General features: G+C 36.8%; 1 protein-coding gene across 2 annotated transcripts in view; it reads right to left on the reverse strand.

Moving 5' to 3' along the window:
* LOC127933927 (spondin-1-like) overlaps nt 1-21,477 on the reverse strand; it is a 210,311-nt gene that overhangs the window by 141,850 nt on the left and 46,984 nt on the right. For both annotated transcript variants that reach the window (XM_052531064.1, XM_052531065.1), the window contains exons 4-6: nt 15,288-15,361; nt 13,713-13,835; nt 1,911-2,059 (exon numbers count right to left, since the gene is read on the reverse strand). In XM_052531064.1, coding sequence (XP_052387024.1) covers nt 1,911-2,059; nt 13,713-13,835; nt 15,288-15,361 — 346 coding nt within the window. The remainder of the gene's footprint in view (nt 1-1,910; nt 2,060-13,712; nt 13,836-15,287; nt 15,362-21,477) is intronic.

Raw genomic sequence — 21,477 nt, forward strand, 5'->3', positions numbered from 1 at the left:
GTGCATTTTGATGCGTTAACATGCATATTAAATGGCAAAAAAACACCGATTAATTTATTTCTAGATATTAAACCTCCATTTACAATAGTGTCTCATGCATTTAGACCCTGTTATTATTATAAAGTGTGATTTCAATTTGATTTGACCAGTTTAAAAGTGTAAATGCCAGAATTAACAAACTTCTCAGTCGCCAACCAAGACTCATATACCAACATGGATCTGTCCAGCTCTCTAGCCTCCAATAGGATTTGTTTGCTATAGGAACCGTGAAAAACCCAGGGAGAATAATTATCAGTTCACCCAACTGTAAACAGACCTGCTTACAACATTACTCAAGAGTCAATGCAACATACGATCTGGCTCAAATAACAGATCTACTGGAGAGATGCTACAGAGTTACATTTCCTCTAGGGATGGGACGGTTTGCTGAAAAAAAATCTAAGCTTTCACGTGCTGGGACCGAGGTTTCAACTTAAATCTGACAAAGTAGCTGTAATATGGGTTGCTTTAAATAACACGTAAAACAAACAGGGTTCAGCTAATATATTGTTTCTGATGTAAGGCATTCTGGCTTGCCAGACATTACAATAACAGCGATGAGAAAAAAAAAGAAAAAAAAAAGTGGACAAACCATGCGCTCTTGTTCTATGCGAATGCCGCAAAAACTTCTGTTTTGGTAAGTATCATACAGGAGACATAGCCAGCTAAACGTAGGCCTACTGTATCAGTGCATTCTCTTAAGTGACAGCCTTTATATGAATTAATGAAGGGACAATGCACTTGTGCTTATTTTAGTTCAGATGAATTTGTTAGTTTTTTTTTTTTTTTTTTTTTTTTTTTTTTTTTTTTTCACAATGCACATCATATCAAAGAACCTTCACAAACAATAGTGCCTTCCAACTCACAGTGAGCCTAGAGCAACAATAGACATGATAAAAAAGGCGCGGGGTGGGTTAATATTTAAGGGAATTCCTGTAATTTTCAAAAGTAGAACATGTCACTCGCTAACAGTGAAGATTAAGTCTTAACACTGATTTATACAGTCACTATCAAACTGTTATAATATACTCTTGTACCTTCACTACTGTAAGAGAGATAACGAATGGGAGAGCAAGACACATGATTACTGAAACAGAACTAAATTCAATCATCTCCCTCATCCTCTTATCTTCTATCCTTTCCGTGTCAATTCTCAGCTGATCATGCAAATGGAAATTCATTGTGCGTACTGGGAACCAAACATCTGAGCCTTTCATGGATCTCCAAGAGTATCTGCATGCTCCACTGAACTTAGAGAATAGGCAGAGAGCTTGTCAGTTGCAAATATCTTTTCTTGGTGTTCCTCACAAAATGACCTCAACAGCAGGTAATTATGATGCTCTAGTGGAGAGTTAATGTAATGATCAACCTGATCCATTCCAGCTCTATTTTATCATCACACCTCCATAGACACAGATTCTAATTCTTATTATTATTCTTATCAAAGTTCTTCAAGGACAAAGAGGATAATTCCAACCCTGCTTTCACTCGGGTGACTTATGATTAAAGCATTATGTGTTTGCAGCTGCAGGTATGCAAGTTTAATTTGTCTGAGAATACATGGGAACATTAAAGTTGTGGAAAGACATTAATCCTAGACAAAATAATAATAATAAAACATCCAGACAGAATCTTGAACAAACTGGTGAACATAAAGATCTAATAATGTTTTTCATATAATGTACTGTTCAAAATTAAAAAATTCATTCACAGATAACCTGTTGGCAATTACAGGAGCATAGAAAAACTCCCAAATACACATAAAACAACTACAGCAGTCTATCAGATTTCAGGTCATGACTGAGTCTGAATAAGCATTTGTTAAATGAACAAATGAACAGTTTGGGTATGTAAAAACTCTGCATCCTTACCTTCTGACGGATCTCCTCCTCCATCTTGACAGGTGAGCCCAGCTCGGCCACCTGTTTGACCCCTTCACTGACATAACCTCCATACTCCCACAATATAAAGTTTTTCGAATGGGAAGCTCCAATGAGGGCTGACCAGTGATTTGCTCTCCCTGTGAAGATAAATAAGTTCCAATTTCTAAGAGTGATACATGATCAAATTACTTAAAAGGTTGATGACATGAGAAAACGAATTTGTATTGATCTTCTGGCATATAAGATGTCTTTGTATCATTAGTGGTATAGTCGGACTTGTAACCCATAGGTTGCAGGGATTGTAGGTGGGGGTAGTGAATGTGCTGCACTCTCTCCCACCTTTGGTTCCACGACTGAGGTGCTCTTGAGCAAGGCACCAAACCTCCAACTGCTCCCCGGGCGCTGCAGCAAAAAATGGCTGCCCACTGCTCTGGGTGTGTTTTCACTGCTGTGCTCTGCATTAATGGATAAATGCAGAGCACTTATTCTGAGTATGAGTCACAATACTTGGCAACATATCACTTTACTTCACTTCACTTAAAACTTCCTGCAAGTTTCATAGCTCAAGTTTCATGTCCCCCCATAATAAACAAAGTATTTATTTAATCAAGTTCCAAACATGGCTCGTTGTGGATCCTATGGGGCAAGGTAAGGTCTCCTAGCACCAGTTGTTTGCATGTGACCGCCTCCAGAGCAAGACAACTGCGCCTAATTTTGCATCATTCAGTCGACATGCAGCGAGTGGGTCTGAAGAAGCAGTTGTTTATAATAAGATTTACAATAAGATTTTGATGCCACGGAGATGCATCGTTCCCATAGACTGTATAAAAACATGGACTTAGTGTCCGTGACATCAAAAGTGGGTGGAGGAGGCCGTCGCCATCTTGGCAGCATGTCAACCAGCATCACTCCCAGATAATAAAAAATAGGCAAAAGGCAGGAGCTGGTTGTTGAAACATCGCCCATGTAGCTCAACGGCGGTGACAGCAGGGGCACCTGAACTTTAAGGCTTATTATAATTTAAACGGATGAGTTATAAAAATACAAATAAATCACCCACATCACAGTTGTCACGAAAGGCAAAATTAGCTATATAGACGAAAATATTTTTTTGTTCCAGGCTGTAAACTTTTTTTTTTTTTTTTTTTTCTGCCGTAAAGTTGGGCATTTTAACATGAGTCTATGGGACTGATTCCCTTTTGGAGCCAGCCTCCAGTGGCCAGTCAATGAATTGCAGTTTTAGTCACTTTCATGTTGGTTTCAAGAGAGGGAGCGGAAGGTTGCCGCTTGGTCATTCCAGACTGTGGAAAAACAACATGTTTGAATATGCTGCCGAAGTATCCAGACATCAGTGAAAAATTTATTCATTATATTTTTGGTGAACGTCCCAGTCATGTGTGTTAATTTATGCATGTGTTCTAGGGATGTAACGGTTACCTTTTTGATGATAGGTCATGATACAATTCCCCATGGTTGGTATCATCATTTCATCTTTTAATTATCATTAAAACCGTATTAGATTACCATGATTTGAACAACTTGCGATAAATAAATACTGTCCAGAATAAAGCTTTAGTTTTCATAGTAGTTTAGTTTTGATTGAAAACAGGGCGGAAAGCTGGTAGGTTTTAAAAAAGTGCTAAGGAAATAATTTGAATGAATATACATATAATCACTTATTAAGCAATTAGCATTTTGACTCATATATTTTCTTTATTTAAAGGCTGAAATGTAAGGTTTACCTTTTTATTAAACTTTTTCAAAGCTTTATTTGAACATTTACATTAGATATCTCCACATGCTATTAAACCTTTTGTCAGTCAAGTTGTCATTTAAAATATGGACATCATTGGTAATGTTACTGTTTTAGTGATTATGCAAACGAAAATAAATTTTATTCGCTGTTTGCTGATTTTTAAATATAAAACTTGGTGAACTGATTTATGTGTCAGTACTTTTTCAACACCGCCGGTAAATTTTAACATTAACGTGATGATACTGAGAACCATGATAATTTTGGTAACTATAATCGTCTTAAGAAACTTTCATAGCGTTACATACCTATGTTCACCACATTTCATGGATGACTGTTTTGAGAACAAGTCACAGTGATTCTGGCACTCTGATCACTTTTTCTCAGTGATCACGCCATGTCAACTTTTCTGGACCCAAAAACGAAGCAGAAAACTTTATGTAATGCATTTCATTTAAAACTACTTTTGAAAAAATTAATTGCGGTTTAATTCTTAATGAATAATTATTATCATCATCACTGACTGTGACGAGTGGGGCGGGGCCGAGGGACGTGGGAACGAGGAGTGAGACCGGTGGAATGATTAGGAAATCAGCGACACTGGCAACCAACCGCCGGTCTCGAGTCCCATGTAGGAGATGGAAGGATATAAAACTGGAGCGACGCCAGTGAAGGACGAGAGAGGACCAGGCCTGGGCTTTAGTTTATGTTTTGCTTTTTATTTGCGCGCATCAGTCGTCCTTGAGGGGCTGATGCGCTGTTTTGTGTTTATTTTGTTTCATTTTGATTGTGTGCCGGTTCCTGCCTCCTTCTTTCGGATGAATATGGAGATTTTTATTATTACACTGACATTAGTCAATCATAACAGTGGGCTGTTGCACTGAACTCCAAAACTAACTGTTAAGTCAGAGGATGAGAAACAGGGTGGACACATTTCATAAATCAAGTTTTTCATCCAAAAAAATAAAAAAAATAAAATAAAAAAAATAAAATATAATAATAATATTGTAATTGCACCTAAGGGTACATAATAAAACACCCCCCCCCCCCCCCAAAAAAAAAAAAAAAAACGTCATGACCTCTTTAAACAATTAGCTACTAAATAACTAAATGGCTAGAACATGAATTACATATGATCCCATATTTATCACAGTTATACAATTAAACTGTTTAATAAATAGTTTAATAAATTAAGAATCACCCACATTTTCTACTCAACTTAAATTTCTAAATATACAGTACAGTATAACAAAGTAGTGGTAGGGGATATGGCCAAAATCTTATTTCACGGTATGAGAAATTTTATATTACAATATCTATATGTCCCCCGACATAGCTATTTTTAATCACTAAGTTAAGTGGTCTAAATGTATTTATATTGTCTGTGCAAGGTGTAGGACCATAATATGTCCAAATGAATCATTTATGCAAAAACACTCCCTAAATCTCAGGGGATGGGGCTCACATCAATCATTTGCAATAACTTTTAGTATAACAAGTCAACCACTGGAAACAGTAGAGACATCAGTCAAAATGTAACTCTTTTCTCTGGCACAGATATAAAAAAAAAAGAGCTAAATCAATGAAAAATATGTTCCTAATTAAAATCCGCTTTATCAATTTCATATGAAATATAGAATAGAACACTATATTTGTAGGTATTACATATATGCATTCAATGCATATATTAATTCAATTATCCAGAAATGATTGAGAAAAAAAAAAAAGTATTTGTAACGAAAAATTAGAATACATTTAATGAATTAATTATAACAGATGGAGTACTGACCGACATAAAATTATGGGGATAAGAGGTTGTATGGAATCTGGAAATAATGCAGCTGGAATAAAACTTGAAATGCCTGCACAAAAGCGCTATCAAGCTAAATTTTGTCACTAAAATGCTGTGCTACAGTAATCATAAAAGTTAAAATCTAGAATTTTTCATAGCATTACAATCACGAAAAAAGATAACCCTGCTTTTCTGACAGAGAGGAAATGTCCCTCCATTGTGAAGAAGCAGTGTGAAGCTTTAGTGGATCTTTGTGTCCTGTGTACAACTATTCCATAATGCCTTTCAGAAATGTCATATAAATGGTTCCCACCTTCCACAAAATGGGGTTCTCCCGCAGGGGCCGGCCAAAAAATACTGAAATAGCTCTGTCCAGGGCTTTTTCTGAGTGTGTGTCCTCAATTTGTCCCCTTAGCTCAGCCCTTCAATGGCAAGTTCAGTCTAATCACAAACAAATTCTGCACTTTACAGAAATCAGATTATGGAGCAACAGTATGTAGGAGAAATGACAGACAGTTCTTCGCTGCACTGAAAGGAGTTTCACAAATGGCACATCCTATCTATAAAAAAGTTATGAAATTAATTCACTTCTCTTTCAACTTTATAATGTCTTGCTTTAACATTAAATTCACCTTGTAGGAAAATCTCTACCCTGAGGTATTGAGTTCCAGATTTCCCAGTATGGGCCTTTAAAGCCCTCAATCTAATTTCTACTCACCAATTTGAGCTATTCCACAGGCATGACAGAGTGTTCAGATTGGCTCTGTGAAGAATGCTACCACATCCTTTCTGTACTGCTAATCCACTCAATCCGTCAGACCTGTATCAAATCTCACTGATGCGCTCTGATGCTCCAATGCTTATTTTAATATGTCCTGACAAACACAGTATCTCTCTATTTCTCCTCTCTATCAGCTTTAAAAAAAAGAAAAGAAAAAAAGATGTATATTTATTGATCTACTGGGTTGATTGAAATTATGCTTTATGAAGCTTCAAACAGTGACATTCATATAACCCTCGACTGATAATTGTTAATGGCTTTTGCAAAATTCAAATGAATTAGTAAAACTGTATTCATAAATTTTCATACAACCTGCTTTTGCCAGTTAGGTTTAGGGGTCATTAGCTTATTGCTGATTAGGCAATGTTAGCTTACAGCAAATTTGAGTTTTTTTTAGTTTTTTTTTAGTTTTTTAAGGCAAAAATCGTGGTTAATAGTTAATTGACAGTGATAATTAATCCCCAATCTGAAATGTGACCAGTTCATCCAAATGTGCCATGGATGGTGACATTTACAATAAAACCTGTATCTTCTTCACTAACCACTTGCATACCTTTTTATTGTCATTCTTTACATTGCAAACATGCCTTATTTCTATGCAAATTATGCTCATAAAAAAGTACTTTATTTACAAAGACAACATTGTGATATTACCACCATTAAAGGTGCCATAGAATGCATTGACACAATATTTTAAATTGTTCTCTGATGTCCTCAAAGTGTACGAAGTTTTATCTCAAAACACCACACAGGTCATTTTTATACCATGCTGAAATTGCCACTTTTAGGATATGAGCCAAAACACGATGTTATTTATGTTTGTCCCATGGGCAAACTGTTGTTATGTTTTAACTGGTCGTGACCATGTTAATGACTTCACATTGTTTCCAAATGCAATTTTTAAATACAACATTCCTATTTACGATCATTCTGGTAGCACATGAAGGCAGCATCAGTGAATACAGGCAGAGACAATGGTACCTTTAGCAACATTAGCATTACAGAGAGACAATAAACTTTTTTGGAAAACAAAATATGATGCATGATGCTTACTTTGTCCGGAGTCTGGATGTTTGCGCAGAAAGCATTGGTATCGATCCCTCTTACAGAAGCAATCGTTGCACAACTACAGCGCTGACCCTCGTTTGTGAGGCAGTCCGGTGTAAAATGTTACCACAAATGTATAGGACTTTTCAATTTTTTTATTTCCTTCGAAAATCAAAGTTAACTACCGTGTTCTCAGCGGTCTATGGAGACTCCTGTGTCTGTTGGTGTATCCCAACATACAACACTTTTAATGGCTCTTTGGCACTGACATTTCAGCTACAGCAAGAAAACAGTAATGGCTGACCGCTTCTTCTTACTCAGGGCTGTGTATATGTTAATAGGGCAGAGAGCGTCACAAATGGGCGGGACTTTCACCAACTATGTCATCATAGTTAGTGGAACTGTTAGTGTGGAGAGACTGTTTATGAATTATTGGGATTATAAAACAATGAGTGGGTGGATTTTTTAAATTATAGGCTGGTTGTTTTCACACACTGTGGTCACACAATTGTGTTCAAAATCCTTATAAAATGAATTTTTGCATTCTATGTCACCTTTACCTGATTTGCGACAATTAATCTGCACTGCTATCCAAGCAAGGATGATTCACAATCATTAGCGCTGTTTTCGCATAATTTCGCCATTAGCACTACAGGTTATTTATTTATTTATTGATTGATTGATTGATTTGTAATCAATTTATTAATAATAATAATAACAATAATAATAATAATAATAATAATAATAATAAGAAGAAGAAGAAGAAGAAGAAGAAGAAGAATATTATTGTCAAGAATATGACTGATAGATGTGCTGTAATCATTCAATGAAAGTAGCATGGGAATAAAATATGATATGTGCTTTTGGCTGTGATAAATTAAATTAGACCTTTTAAATCAAGCAATTTATGCAAATACATCAACATAAAACGATAATGATTGCATATATTTCAGATGTCCACAGCAGCATGTTTTTGTATTTTCTTTTACACACATGCTTTAGGATACATGTATTTATACTGGCACATGGGAATGTTTTTTGCACATGTGATAATCATAAATCCCATTTGTTTATCTACTGTACGAGTGTGTGTGTATGTTTATCCGTATGTCTTTCACTGTTTCCTAAGCCAACAAATTATAGCACAACACTTTCTTTATCAGGTTCATTTAGCTCCCAGAGTACATTCTAATCAGAGTATTGATCTGAGCTACACAAGCTCAAGTGGAGAGTGACTCTAATCCCCAGGCTTAATTTACCTCCAATGAGACACTTTCAAGGTTATCCACACCATCCACAAAAGACAAGTATTAAGGACAAGCGTTAAGAGAAAATGAGGAAATGATTGCACATTTCATATCTATATCATATCTATATTAGTGGTTGGCATATATTATTTTTTTAATCTAGATTAATCACACTGTTATCTTTGAATCAATCTAGATTAATCTAGATTCAAATGGCTCATTTTAATTCTGCCAAAGGCATTCAGAATATGTGTGCTACCCAAATGAAATAATGACTAAAAGTAAGTCTTTTAGAACGGGTTTCTTAAGACAGGTGGTGCATTAGACCAGGGGCTCATCTCCTGTTTCCAAAATGCATCACAAACTGCTTGAGAAAGCTGTAAATTAATTCCACATTGCACAAGGTGCGAACAATCTTACGGCTGTTTCACACATAATTTGTCTTCAGTGCATATGCGTTACATATTTTTTTACGCACCCATGTTAATGGATTCCAGTGTTCATGCGGTTGCAGTCCGTCAGTGCGTTTCAAGAGTGGTGCATCTGCAGCAGTGCAGCGATCATTTACGTACCGAGTAGCGGACTGCAAGAAGAATGAGACCATGCTGCTTCAGAACCACATACGTAATGCACACTGACTGCATACACACTGCAGACAGATTATGTGTGAAACAGGTGTGCATCTTGTCGAGGTTTCCATTAGGAAGCTTCTTAAAAAAAAGAAAAAAAAAATTCCCTGAAGCAAACCCGGCGGCTTCAGCTGCATCCATGTTAGCACGTCACGTTTGATGTGGTAATTTCACAGTAGGCATACACACAGGTTCGAAGACTCGTTCTCGCCCCCTACAGTGCAAATTGGTTATGTATACACCCGCGCTAAAATATCAAGGTGAAAGTCATCATAGCTCACATAGTATAGACCCAGCTCTCAACCCAACTTTGAGAATAGATTAACGGCGACATTTTTTTATCGCCCGATAAGAGTCTCCCGTTAACGCAGCACGTTAATGCCGATAACGACCCACCACTAATATATGTAAAGTGCTGCTTTCCAATGCACAATCTAACAGCAATCTAACATGCTAGGGTGCTTCTGAGGGACCAGCCATTGCTGTACAGTTGCTAGGATGTTTTTGTTAGCACACTGTAATGCGGTTACTAGGGTGTTTTGGGTTTGTGTGAGCGTTCAGCTTGAAAACATTCACATTCAATTTAGCATTAGAATGTATCCAAACCTTTAGAGACTAGAAGCACCTCACTGCGCTATGGCTGAGACAAATCACATGTTTTGGGCATCGGACGGGATGGAGCACTTGGCGGGATGGAGTCCAGGGAGTGAATTTCGATGGGGGTTGTGTATCACTTCCAGCTGGGAAGGTTCTATTGGAAATTAAACTTATTTCTATATTTTATCCATTCAAAAGTCTACGAAAGCAATCCCAAATCCAGGTTTTTTTTTTTTTTTTTTTGACATAATAGTGCTTCTCTATCAGTGTGAGTCCTGCTCCTCATAGAACAGATTGTGAAAGTAGACTGCAATTTATCATTCATTATAACAAACAAAATGTAAAGACGATGTAAATAAATTCAGTGTAAATTGTTGAGAGCTTCATTGATTAAAATGCAATCCCCGTGGGGCGGGGCCGAGGGACGTGGGAACAAGGAGTGAGGCTGGCGGAATATGGAGCCAAAAGAGTCTCAATAAAGATAAATGCACACACTACATTCACATATGCACACATAGGATTCATACATGCACACACTTAATTCATAAATACACACACAGGATACACAAATGCGCATAAAATTCACAAATGCACACACAAAATTTAAAAAGCACAGAAGATTCACAAATGCATACAAAATTCAGAAATGCACACAAAATTCTGAAATATACACAAAATTCAGAAATGCAAACAACATTTACAAATGCACTCAAGATTCACAAATGCACAGGACAAGATTCAAAAATGTATTTCTGATGCACACACACATATATCTTGATTTAGAAACTGCTTGCGGTCTGTGAACTTCACTGCATTTGTGAATTTTGAGACTCCCCTGACTTGGCTCGACACACAAATTCCTTTTTTTAAACAGGGAATGATCTGCAACCAATCAGATATCTCCCTTGTTTTAGCCAATCACAAAAATGCACCCCACATGGGGGATTGTTTACTTATAAGCCAATCAGTGAACGACTCACTTTCCTCACGCAGCGAACGACTCACTTTCCTCAGCGAACGATTCACTTTCCTCACGCAGCGAACGACTCACTTACCTCAGCGAACGACTCACTTACCTCACGCAGCCGGCGACCCACTTTGCGCATCCGGACACCCACTTTGCACAGCAGGAGACTCACTTTCCGCAGACGGAGAGTCACTTTCCTCTTGCAGCGAACGACTCACTTTCCTCTCGCAGCGAACGACTCACTTTCCTCTCGCAGCGAACGACTCACTTTCCTCACGCAGAGAAGTTGAGCGAATGATTCACTTTCCTCACGCAGAGAGCGACTCATTTTCCTCAGCGAACGACTCACTTTCCTCACGCAACCGTAGACCCACTTTTCGCAGCCGGAGAGTCACTTTCCTCTCGCAGCGGACCACTGACTCTCTCTTCATGTAGGGACCGAATATTATAATTAAAGTGACTTCTATATTGCATCCAAAAGAATATTTAGATATATTTAAATATTCAAAAAGGTGTACATGTTTTTTTTTGTTTTTTTTTTTTACTTTCATTAAAATATTTCAATAAAATGAAATAATTGCCTATTGCAAATTTATGAATTCATGGTTAACTTTTTTTCTGCAGTCACTGGGCTATATGTATTGAGACATTTTTACATTTATATATTGTAAAAAAATAATAAAAAATAAACCTGAATTGTAATCCAAACATCTGTATTTTCATACAATTTCATAAGTAAGTAGGCTATAATATGCCGCACCACAGGCATATCTTGCTGGGTGAACGCGTTCATGTGATTGGCTTATAAGTAAACAATCCCCCACGTGGAATGCGTTCTTGTGATTGGCTAAAAGAAGGGAGATATTTGATTGGTTGCTGATCATTCCCTGTTTAAAAAAATGCAGTGAAGTTCACAGACCGCAAACAGTTTGTAAATCAATATATATGTGTGTGTGCATCAGAAATACATTTCTGAATCTTGTCCTGTGCATTTGTGAATCTTGAGTGCATTTGTAAATGTTGTTTGCATTTCTGAATTGTGTGTGTATTTCAGAATTTTGTGTGCATTTCTGAATTTATTATGCATTTGTGAATCTTCTTTTTGTGCGCATTTGTGTATCCTGAGTGTGTATTTATGAATCATGTGTGTGCATGTATGAATCCTGTTTGTGCATATGTGAATGTAGTGTGTGCATTTATCTTTATTGAGACTCTTTTGGCTCCATAGCAGAATGATTGGGAAACCAGCGACACCTGCGCCCCAACGCCGGTCTCGAGTCCCACATAGGAGATGGAAGGATATAAAACTGGAGCGACGATAGTGAAGGACAAGAGAGGACCAGGCCTGGGCTTTTATTTGTTTTTGCTTTTTATTTATGCGCACCATTCGTCCGTGAGGGGCTGGTGGGCTGTTTTGTGTTTATTTGGAATTATTAAATTTTCATTTTGATTGTGCGCCAGTTCCCGCCTCCTTCTTGCCGAGGATTGGGAAGTTGAATTCATTATAAACAGTTTTATACATTTTTGATTTTATATGAACGTTAACATTAAAGTGACTAACATTTTAGGAACACTGTTGTCAACAAAAATTCACAGCTGAGTCACTGCGCATCTCCATTCAAACACAGCAGTGTTTAGTTTATGAATAAATCTGTAAAATTAAAATAAATCTGGTTAGTCAATGATTCAATGACCCATTTTTAAAGAAAATATAATTTGTTTGTTCCTAAATGATTCAGCCATTTGAATGAATCGACTGATTAAATTAATCAGTAACTTTGACTTGTTGCCAACTTCTGGCGGTTTCATTTTCATTTATAAAGTATAAATTTAGTCATTTAAATCATCAACATTTCTACATTAAAAACTTTACATACATTAATCTCATAACATTGACATTATGAGATTATGACATTTTGCATTAATGCCACCTCTTAGTTTTGTCAAAAGGTCTGTAAATATTCCACATGTGTGCTCTTGTTGAATTTGTTTAAGAAAAAAAATTGTGTGTGTATATATATATATATATATATATATATATATATATATATATATATATATATATATATATATATATATATATATATATATATATATATATGTATATATATATATATGTATATTTTTTTTTTTATAAAATATGACATACATTTAATAAAGTTAGAAAAATTGCATAACAAACATAAATAAGAAGAAGAAGAAGAAGTCAAATATTACCTCATAATGGGAAGATTAATATATGTCTTTGATCAGGTGTTCCTAATTTATTTATTTATTTATTTATTTTTTTTTTAGGAAGGAGCACAAGTGAAAATAAATTTAAGCATTTTTTTTTAGCAAATTTAAGCATAAAATTTGAGTCCTTAAGAATGTCATGTAACCTTTTAAAAACTAATAGCAAACGTTTTGGCAAAGTGTAAACTATAAAATATAATAATGTGACAAAGTGACATGACATTCAGCCAAGTATGGTGACCCATACTCAGAACTTGTGCTCTGCATTTAACCCATCCAAAGTCCACACACACACAGCAGTGAATACACACCCAGAGCAGTGGGCAGCCATTTATGCTGCAGCGCCCGGGGAGCAGTTGGATTTTGCCAGTTGTCTCACCAGTGTGTGTACTATCACAGAAAACATTAAGTTTGGATTTTATGTAGCTCTGTTTTAGAATTTTAGAACACTTTATCCACCAAATGAATCTGGAGTGTGCATCTGGTGAAAGACGTTCAATAAATATGTCAATAAATAAATTATTTGTAAGTCACAAATAAAACATGGGGGAAAAAAGTTTATACAAAATTTAAATAATACCTCTCTTCAGCAAACCGCATGATTTGTGGTATTATTCATGTTTGGCACCAAAGTTTAAATTGCATATTCATTGCTCTCTGTGCTCTAAACTGGGATAGGATAAGCTATTTTAACACTGAAAAGAATTACACGTCACATGTCATTGAGGAGATAGTGCCTTACTTGGGTAGTCTTTTGGGTGCAATTTCTCTGACCAGTTCCCGTAGAAGGTGACTCTGTATTTGGCAGTTCCACAGGCACAGCAGTCCACCAGGGGTTTGTCTGTGGTCTCTCCATACAGTGGCTCTAAAGGACAAGGGACAATGGCTGGATTATTACTTTATTATTAAGTGTTTATGTCCAATTTATTGTACTCTATCTATCTATCTGTCTGAGTTTGTGAAAAGTTTGGTTCTAAAATGGAATAAATCTATTTTGATTAACCTGAGTAAAAATGTGTTTTCTTTACCAAGAATGTGGCAAGATGAAAACTATTTTTTTTCCTGTTTCAAACTTTCACATTGCATCTTTTAGGTAATAATAAAATTCAAAATTAAAATACAGGTTTTGATTTTCAAAGATTTATTATTATGTATTATTTTTATTTTCAAGATGCAATAAATCCATTGAATCAATATGAAAGTTGTTTTTCATATTGAAACTGATGAAAATGCACAACATATTAAGTTGATCCAAATATGACATTCTCTGTACTTGGACAATACTAATCTTATATACAGGCACTGGACTATAATTAAATGAATCTGTCATCACTTCCAACATGAATTCAATGGGTCATCTTGTAAATGGTAAAAATTAATTACAGCGATAAAAAAAAATGTCATCATGAACAAGAACATGAACAACATTATCACATTAGTCCACAGAAATTACAAAATGACATTTCGCTTACATTCAACCTACAAAGCGCATTAATCTTTGCCATGTTACATTCATTTAGTTGACTAGTGCTATGTGCTGTATTAACAAAAACATAAATGGCATTAATAAAAACACTAACACTGACAAGCTACGCAATATCACGTTCGTATTTAAATGTGAGTCATCTAAAGAACGCAATATAGCGTAGCTTGTCACTGATCTACGGCTCTGTGTATTAAATGCATCTGAATAATTTCCATCTGAAAGCACATGATGGAGATTTAATGGAACTATTAATCACAGAACCAGCTTTACTGATGTGATGCACATGGCAATCACATGCAATTTATCATGTAGCCCTTGTTTGTTGATCACAAAGTGCAAAGTAATGAGGAAAACTATGTCATGTGTATTTATTACTGTCTAGAGTGCATGGAATGGTGGGCTGTGATTGGTTGTTATCGTTTACAGTGTGTTGAACGTTGTGCTTTGATTAGTTGAGAGGATATATCGCGTTTTGCACAAAAAGGGAGACTGGGATTTGTCGCGTTCGGCAAAAAAAAAAAAAAAAAAAGGAGAAAAAATGTCCTAATAAATCTGCGAATATCGCATTTTGTGTAAATAAAAAAAAAAATACTTTTCAATACCGACCAGATACAATATTGATTGTGGAAACTTTTTTTTTTTTTTTTTTTTTTATGGATTTCTGTAACAGTCAAGACAAAAATAAAGACAAGCAATGCTCAGATAAGAATGGGTAGCTGTATGAGGAGCCAAATTGGGGGTGAGAAAGAACATTTTCACTGAAATACCATCAAATAGAAGTATGGCTTATAATGTGCCAAACCATCTAGCTGGGAGTAATGAAAGACTTACCTTTCTCACACATCCGCTTCGTGAGTGAGCCTTCATCCTGGAATGAGATGATCTTCCTCTGAACGATACTAGCTCTGCAAAAATAGACAAATAAGAGAATGAGAACATAAAGGTGAATCATAGGTAAAGAAGAGATGAGATGACATGAGATGAGATGAGAAGAGAGGTTTAACACACCTTTATTAAATAGAATTTTGCTTCAGTATATCATTGCTACTACAAAAAATAATCATTCATAAACTTTTAGTCAAATCTAAAACCAAGACATAGGTAGAACAATCTTTTAAAAATTAAGAACAAGCTGTTCTTCATGAATACAACATAAAATTCTTCCTACACACCACTTTTCTCTGAAAGTTATTAAACCTCCCACCAAACCATTATACCGTATTTTTCGGACTATAAGTCGCACCTGAGTACAAGTCGCATCACTCCAAAAATACGTCATGATGAGGAAAACGTCACATTTATTTAGAACCAAGCACCAAGAGAAAACAGTAATGTTGTTAACATCCTCCATATAAGTCTGGTTTTCTTTGGTGATTAATTACTTTGTGTTACACTCGCTGACAGAATGCTGCTCTCTAGCGAATTCTCTCATCATAAACAAAGTGCTAATGTGTGTACATTGTAAGATATACATTTCACAGCATAAACAGCTTCAATAATTACAACAGGAGTTGTTGAGAATGCTTGAACTCTGTCAAGACTGAAGTTAATATTCTTTAATATTGCAAATATTATTTGCTCTCTTTATGTCCAATTAAATTGTTATACTAAGTAACTTCCAATGTTTTTATAAAATTTATGTTAAATACAAAGTCAGTTGTATTTAAAATATTATATGACATTACCCATATCTAGTTCATGTTAAAAGATGGGTTTTATGCATAAGCTAGTTACTAGATTTCACTAATATTAGGCTACTTTTCCTGTAGCCCATTATAGATAAACTAACATGATCTATAAAGTTCCAAAATGTATTTATATTTAAGAATCTTCATATTTTATGAGTTAGTTAACAAGTTTGGGAAAAAAGTTATAAAAAAAGAATGAAATTTCAACTGAGGGGGGTGTTTAACTGGTCCGTGCCCAGGTCATCCAGTGAGAGATGAAAGTTGCTGAATAAAACAAAAAAGAAAACAATGTGTGAAACGCAAAGGTGCCTATTAAAACCTTACATAACAACTCAACTATAAATATACGTATTTATTTGACAATAAACAGAGTTGTACAATTGATGGTTCCTAAGTAGTAACAAAGGTCCATATCAGAGAGACACAACTCCATTCCTGGAGGGGCCCTGTCCTGAAGAGTTCAACTCTACTGCTAAGGCAAATGTGTTTGATTAGTGATGGAGCTAAACAGAAAACAGAAAACAGAAGCTGCCTGTCACTGGTCTACATAGTGCATGTGACACTGTGTTTATTCTGCAAGTGATGCAATCTAAGATGACAAAACTAGATCACTTCCAGTGCAGTTAACAAAAGTGAGATACAATGGTTGCATGAAAACACATATCCACTGCACAAAAGACCACTTCAAATTTAATAGAGGGATCAAGCAGGAGGCTCAACTTGGGCTCTAAATTACCCCATTAGCATACTAAATAAAGATTATGCAATGCAAAGCACAGTGCAAATTGCACATACAAAATACTATACAATGCATTGAGAAAGTTTTCAGACCGCTTCATTCTTTCCACATTTTATGTTGCAGAGATGTTAAAATGCTTTAAATTATTATTCTTATTTATTTATTTATTTTTGCATCACATTCCCCATAAAGACAAATCCAAGATTTGTGATAAATTTGGAAAAAGATTATAATAATAATGTGTGTGTGTGTGTGTGTGTGTGTGTGTGTGTGTGTGTGTGTGTGTGTGTGTGTGTGTGTGTGTGTGTTTGGTTCCAAGACACTATGAATTTTGAGTAAATTGAGTAAAAATCTGTTTTCTTTACCAAGAAATTCAAATCCAGATTTGGATTTTCAAAGATTTATTGTGCTTTTTTTTTTTTTTTTGAAATGCAATTAATCCAAGATTCAATGGGTCATCTTGTTTGCTATAAAATTAATTACAGTAATAAAATAAAAATTCATCATGAAAAAGAACATGAACAACAATATAAATTGCATTAATAAAAACAATAACACTGACAAGCTACGCAATATCGCATTCATAATTGAATGTGATTCATCTAATGAATGCGATATTGCATAGCTTGTCAGTGATCTACGGCTCTGTGTATTAAATGTCGCTGAAAGCACGTGATGGAGATTTACCAGTACTATTAATCAAAGAATCGGCTTTTCTGACAATATGCGCATGACGATCACATGTGATTTATTGTGCAGTTCCTGTTTGTGGATCACAAAGTACAAAATAGATGAGGAGTCTAGAGTGTGTGGAATGATGCGCTGCGGTTGGTTGAGCGGATATATCACATTCTGCAGAGAAGGGAGAATAGCGTTTGTTGCAGTTTGGAAAGAAAGGGAGAAAACATGACCTAATAACTCAGCAGTTATCGCATTTTACGTAAAATTATATATATATATATATTACGGTATATCAGTGGCTAGCACAGATGCTGTACTGGAAACCAGTACTCTTTCTTGACTTGGCATCAAGAAAGAGAAACTTTGACAATCATGTCTCATTGCATTCAGCTGTGTCTCATTTACCTTGTTAACATCCTCCATATAAGTCTGTTTTTTTTTTTTTTTGGTGATTAATTACTTTGTGTTATGTGTTTTCTTATGCTCTGATTTGCCCTGATTTGGATTTACTCTGTTTTTGGATTTTACAATAAATGCTGCAATTGGATCTGTTCATTTTGGAGTTGTCTATGAGAAAATCAACAAGCCATTTACAGATCCAGCAGCTAGACTGAGATATTGGCTTGTGGACCATGGGCATTTGAATTCTTCATCCTGTTTCAAAGAAGGAGCGGAAAGCTTGTCTTAGGATGTTGATGGATCTTCGGCAACAGGGAATGCAAGTGGGTGGACTTGCACAGACTTTTTGGACATTGGTGGTATGATTGGAACTTTGATTCTGATCTCAGTCTGGTTTTTAATGATTGCTTAGACAATCCCTTGGCTCTTCGGGAGATGAAGGGCCTTACGACTCTCGACATTTGGAGTTTCATAGATTTCTGTTACCGCAATTTAATCATGCTGATTGCAGATTCCCTAGAGAAACCCAAGTCTGCTCCAGCTGACCGTGAATCTTCACAGTCTCTGTCTGGCAACTGAAGGTCAAGGAGGAAGAGGGCAGCGAAGACTACTCTGGTGGTCTCAAGTCCAGTGGTCCTGGAGGACCTGACTCTGGTGGTCTCAGATGTCGGCAGAGAGCTGCCCGATTTCACTACTGCTGCTATAATCAAGAAGGTCTTTGCCTGTCACCTCAAAGCTTTTTTGCAAGCATGGACCGATTCCGAGTCTACTCCAGAGCCCACTCCAGTCTGTGAGCCCTCCGAGTCCATCACAGATCCCACTCCAGTCTGTCACCCCTGCGAGTACAGTCCAGAGTCTGCTCCAGTCTGTGAGTTTTCAGAATCCACTCATGGACTCAATCCAGTTCGGGAGCCTTCCTAGTCCACTCCAGAACCCACTCCAGTTTGGGATCCCTCAGGGTTCACTCATGAACTTGTTACAGTTAAGGAACCTTGAGAGGCCACTCAAGAACCTACACCAGTCTGTGAGCCCTCAGAATTCACTTCAAAACCCATTCTAGTCTGAATTCACTACAGAGCTTATTCCAGTCCAAGAGTCCATTACTGAGTTTGCTTTAGTTCCTCCCGAGGTGGTGGGTGCAGCGGTGGAGCCCCTTGAGGCCGTGGCATCCGCTTCAGCTCCCCTCTGGGTGGTGCAGTCCATTCCGGAACTTTCAATTTGTCTTGTCATGGCCAAGGAGACGGTGGTGGAATTGTCTGTCTGTCCCGTTACAGCCATCAAGGCTATTACTAACTTTTCTGTGCTCTTCTAAGCAGTGCTACCTGAGCTGCTAGGAGGTTCAATGGCCCTGTCAGTCCTCGCTGATCTGTCCTTCTGGCCCCACCCTGGCCTCCTGCTCTGCCGGCTCCTCCTGCCTTGCTGGTTCTGCCCTGGCCCTCTAGCCTACTTCTATTTCTGGGCCTCTACATGGACCTGGCCTGCCATCGATCCGCCTCTGTTCCACATCCCTCCTGGATTTCATTGACTTTTCGTGGAGTGTCTGGTATCTGCTCCATTGAGGGTGGGGGATAATGTCACAGGGGTCTAGTTGCTATGCCCTTTATAACCACCAGAGGGCACACTAGTTGCTATGCATCAGCATACCACAGCTATGCTGATGATACCCAGATTTACCTAGCCTTATCTCCAAATGACTACAGCCCCATTGACTCCCTCTGCCAATGCATTGATGAAATTACTAGTTGGATGTGCCAGAACTATCTTCAGTTAAATAAGGAAAAAAAACTGAAGTCATTGCATTTGGAAACAAAGATGAAGTGTTCAAGGTGAATGCATATCCTGACTCTAGGGGTCAAACAACTAAAAATCAAGTCAGGAATCTTGGTGTGATTCTGGAGACAGACCTTAGTTTCAGTAGTCATGTCAAAGCAGTAACTAAGTCAGCATACTATCATTTAAAAAACATTGTTCATGCCAAAACTTGTTCATGCCTTTATCACCAGCAGGGTGGACTATTGTAATGGGCTCCTCACTGGCCTTCCCAAAAAGACCATTAGACAGCTACAGCTCATCCAGAACGCTGCTGCCAGGATTTTGACTAGAACCAGAAAATCTGAGCATATCACACCAGTCCTCAGGTCCTTAAACTGGCTTCCAGTTACATTTAAGATTGATTTTAAAGTACTTTTACATGTATATAAGTCACTAAATGACCTAGGACCAAAATATATTGCAGATATGTTCACTGAATATAAACCTAACAGACCACTCAGATCACTAGGATCAAGTCAGTTAGAAATACCAAGGGTTCACACAAAAAAAGGGGAGTCCGCCTTTAGTTACTATGCTGCTCGCAGTTGGAATCAGCTTCCAGAAGAGATCAGATGTGCTAAAACACTAGTCACATTTAAATCTAGACTTAAAACTCATCTGTTTAGCTGTGCATTTATTGAATGAGCACTGTGCAATGTCCGAACAGATTGCAATATACTTTCACTGTTTTATTTATTTATTTATTTTTCTTATCATTTTCTAACTGTTTTAAATGTTTTAATCATTTTAAAAGTTTTAAAATTGCTTGTTTTATTTTTGTTATTTTTTCTTATTTTACTTTCTTATGGACTCTGGACTTCCCATCACCCTTTGCTTGGACAATCATGTATCCTTTCATTCAGCTGGGTCTCAATTACCTTGTTAACATTCTCCATATATGCGTGGTTTTATCTGTCTTGTTTGCTGGTTGATTACTTTCTGTTATGTGTTTTCAGATCATCTGTTTTGCCCTGATTTGGATTTAATGTTTTTGGATTTTACGATAAGTGCTGCACTTGGATCTGCTTGTTTTGGAGTTCCATGACCGAAACTTCCAGAAGGTCAAACGTCACTGCAACACTCCACTGATTTGGGCTTCAAGGCAAAAATATTTCATATAAGCTAAAAACTTCAATACTCCAATTTTAATTTAATATAATCTTTAAAGAGCTGATGAACCGAGGCATTCAAGCATTGTTTTTTTTTTTTTTAGTTTAATTTAATTAAGTCATTCTATGGTTGGCCATGACCCCAGTTACTCCTCCATTACCCACATTATCTTTGATGTGAGCAGCAAACTGACAGCTCTTCTTTTTACGGCTTTATACCCTTTGTTTATTTTGATAACTTTTGAGGCAGACAACAGCGAGTTGAGGCGCAAATATCACTCCAGATTTACCCTTCCACAGACAGTGTTCAAATTAAAAAGTACACTGATTCACAAAATATACACCATCAAGGATGTTAATTCTAAAGGACTGTGGGTGACAAACACAGGTCAACGGACCATGCATGGAATAAAAGAGACACAGAAAGACTCTAAAACATTCAAACCCACCCAACTCCCCCTTTTCATGTTAAGGTACTGATGGTACCACTCTAATTGTCCATGCTCTAATTCAATCTCACCCCAATTTCACATAGCTGAAGTAGAGCGGCTTTGGCAGAAAGCATCCTCACTTTCCAGGGCCGGCCAGGCAAT

The sequence above is a fragment of the Carassius gibelio genome, chromosome A18, assembly GCF_023724105.1.
Source record: "Carassius gibelio isolate Cgi1373 ecotype wild population from Czech Republic chromosome A18, carGib1.2-hapl.c, whole genome shotgun sequence".
Taxonomy (NCBI): domain Eukaryota; kingdom Metazoa; phylum Chordata; class Actinopteri; order Cypriniformes; family Cyprinidae; genus Carassius; species Carassius gibelio.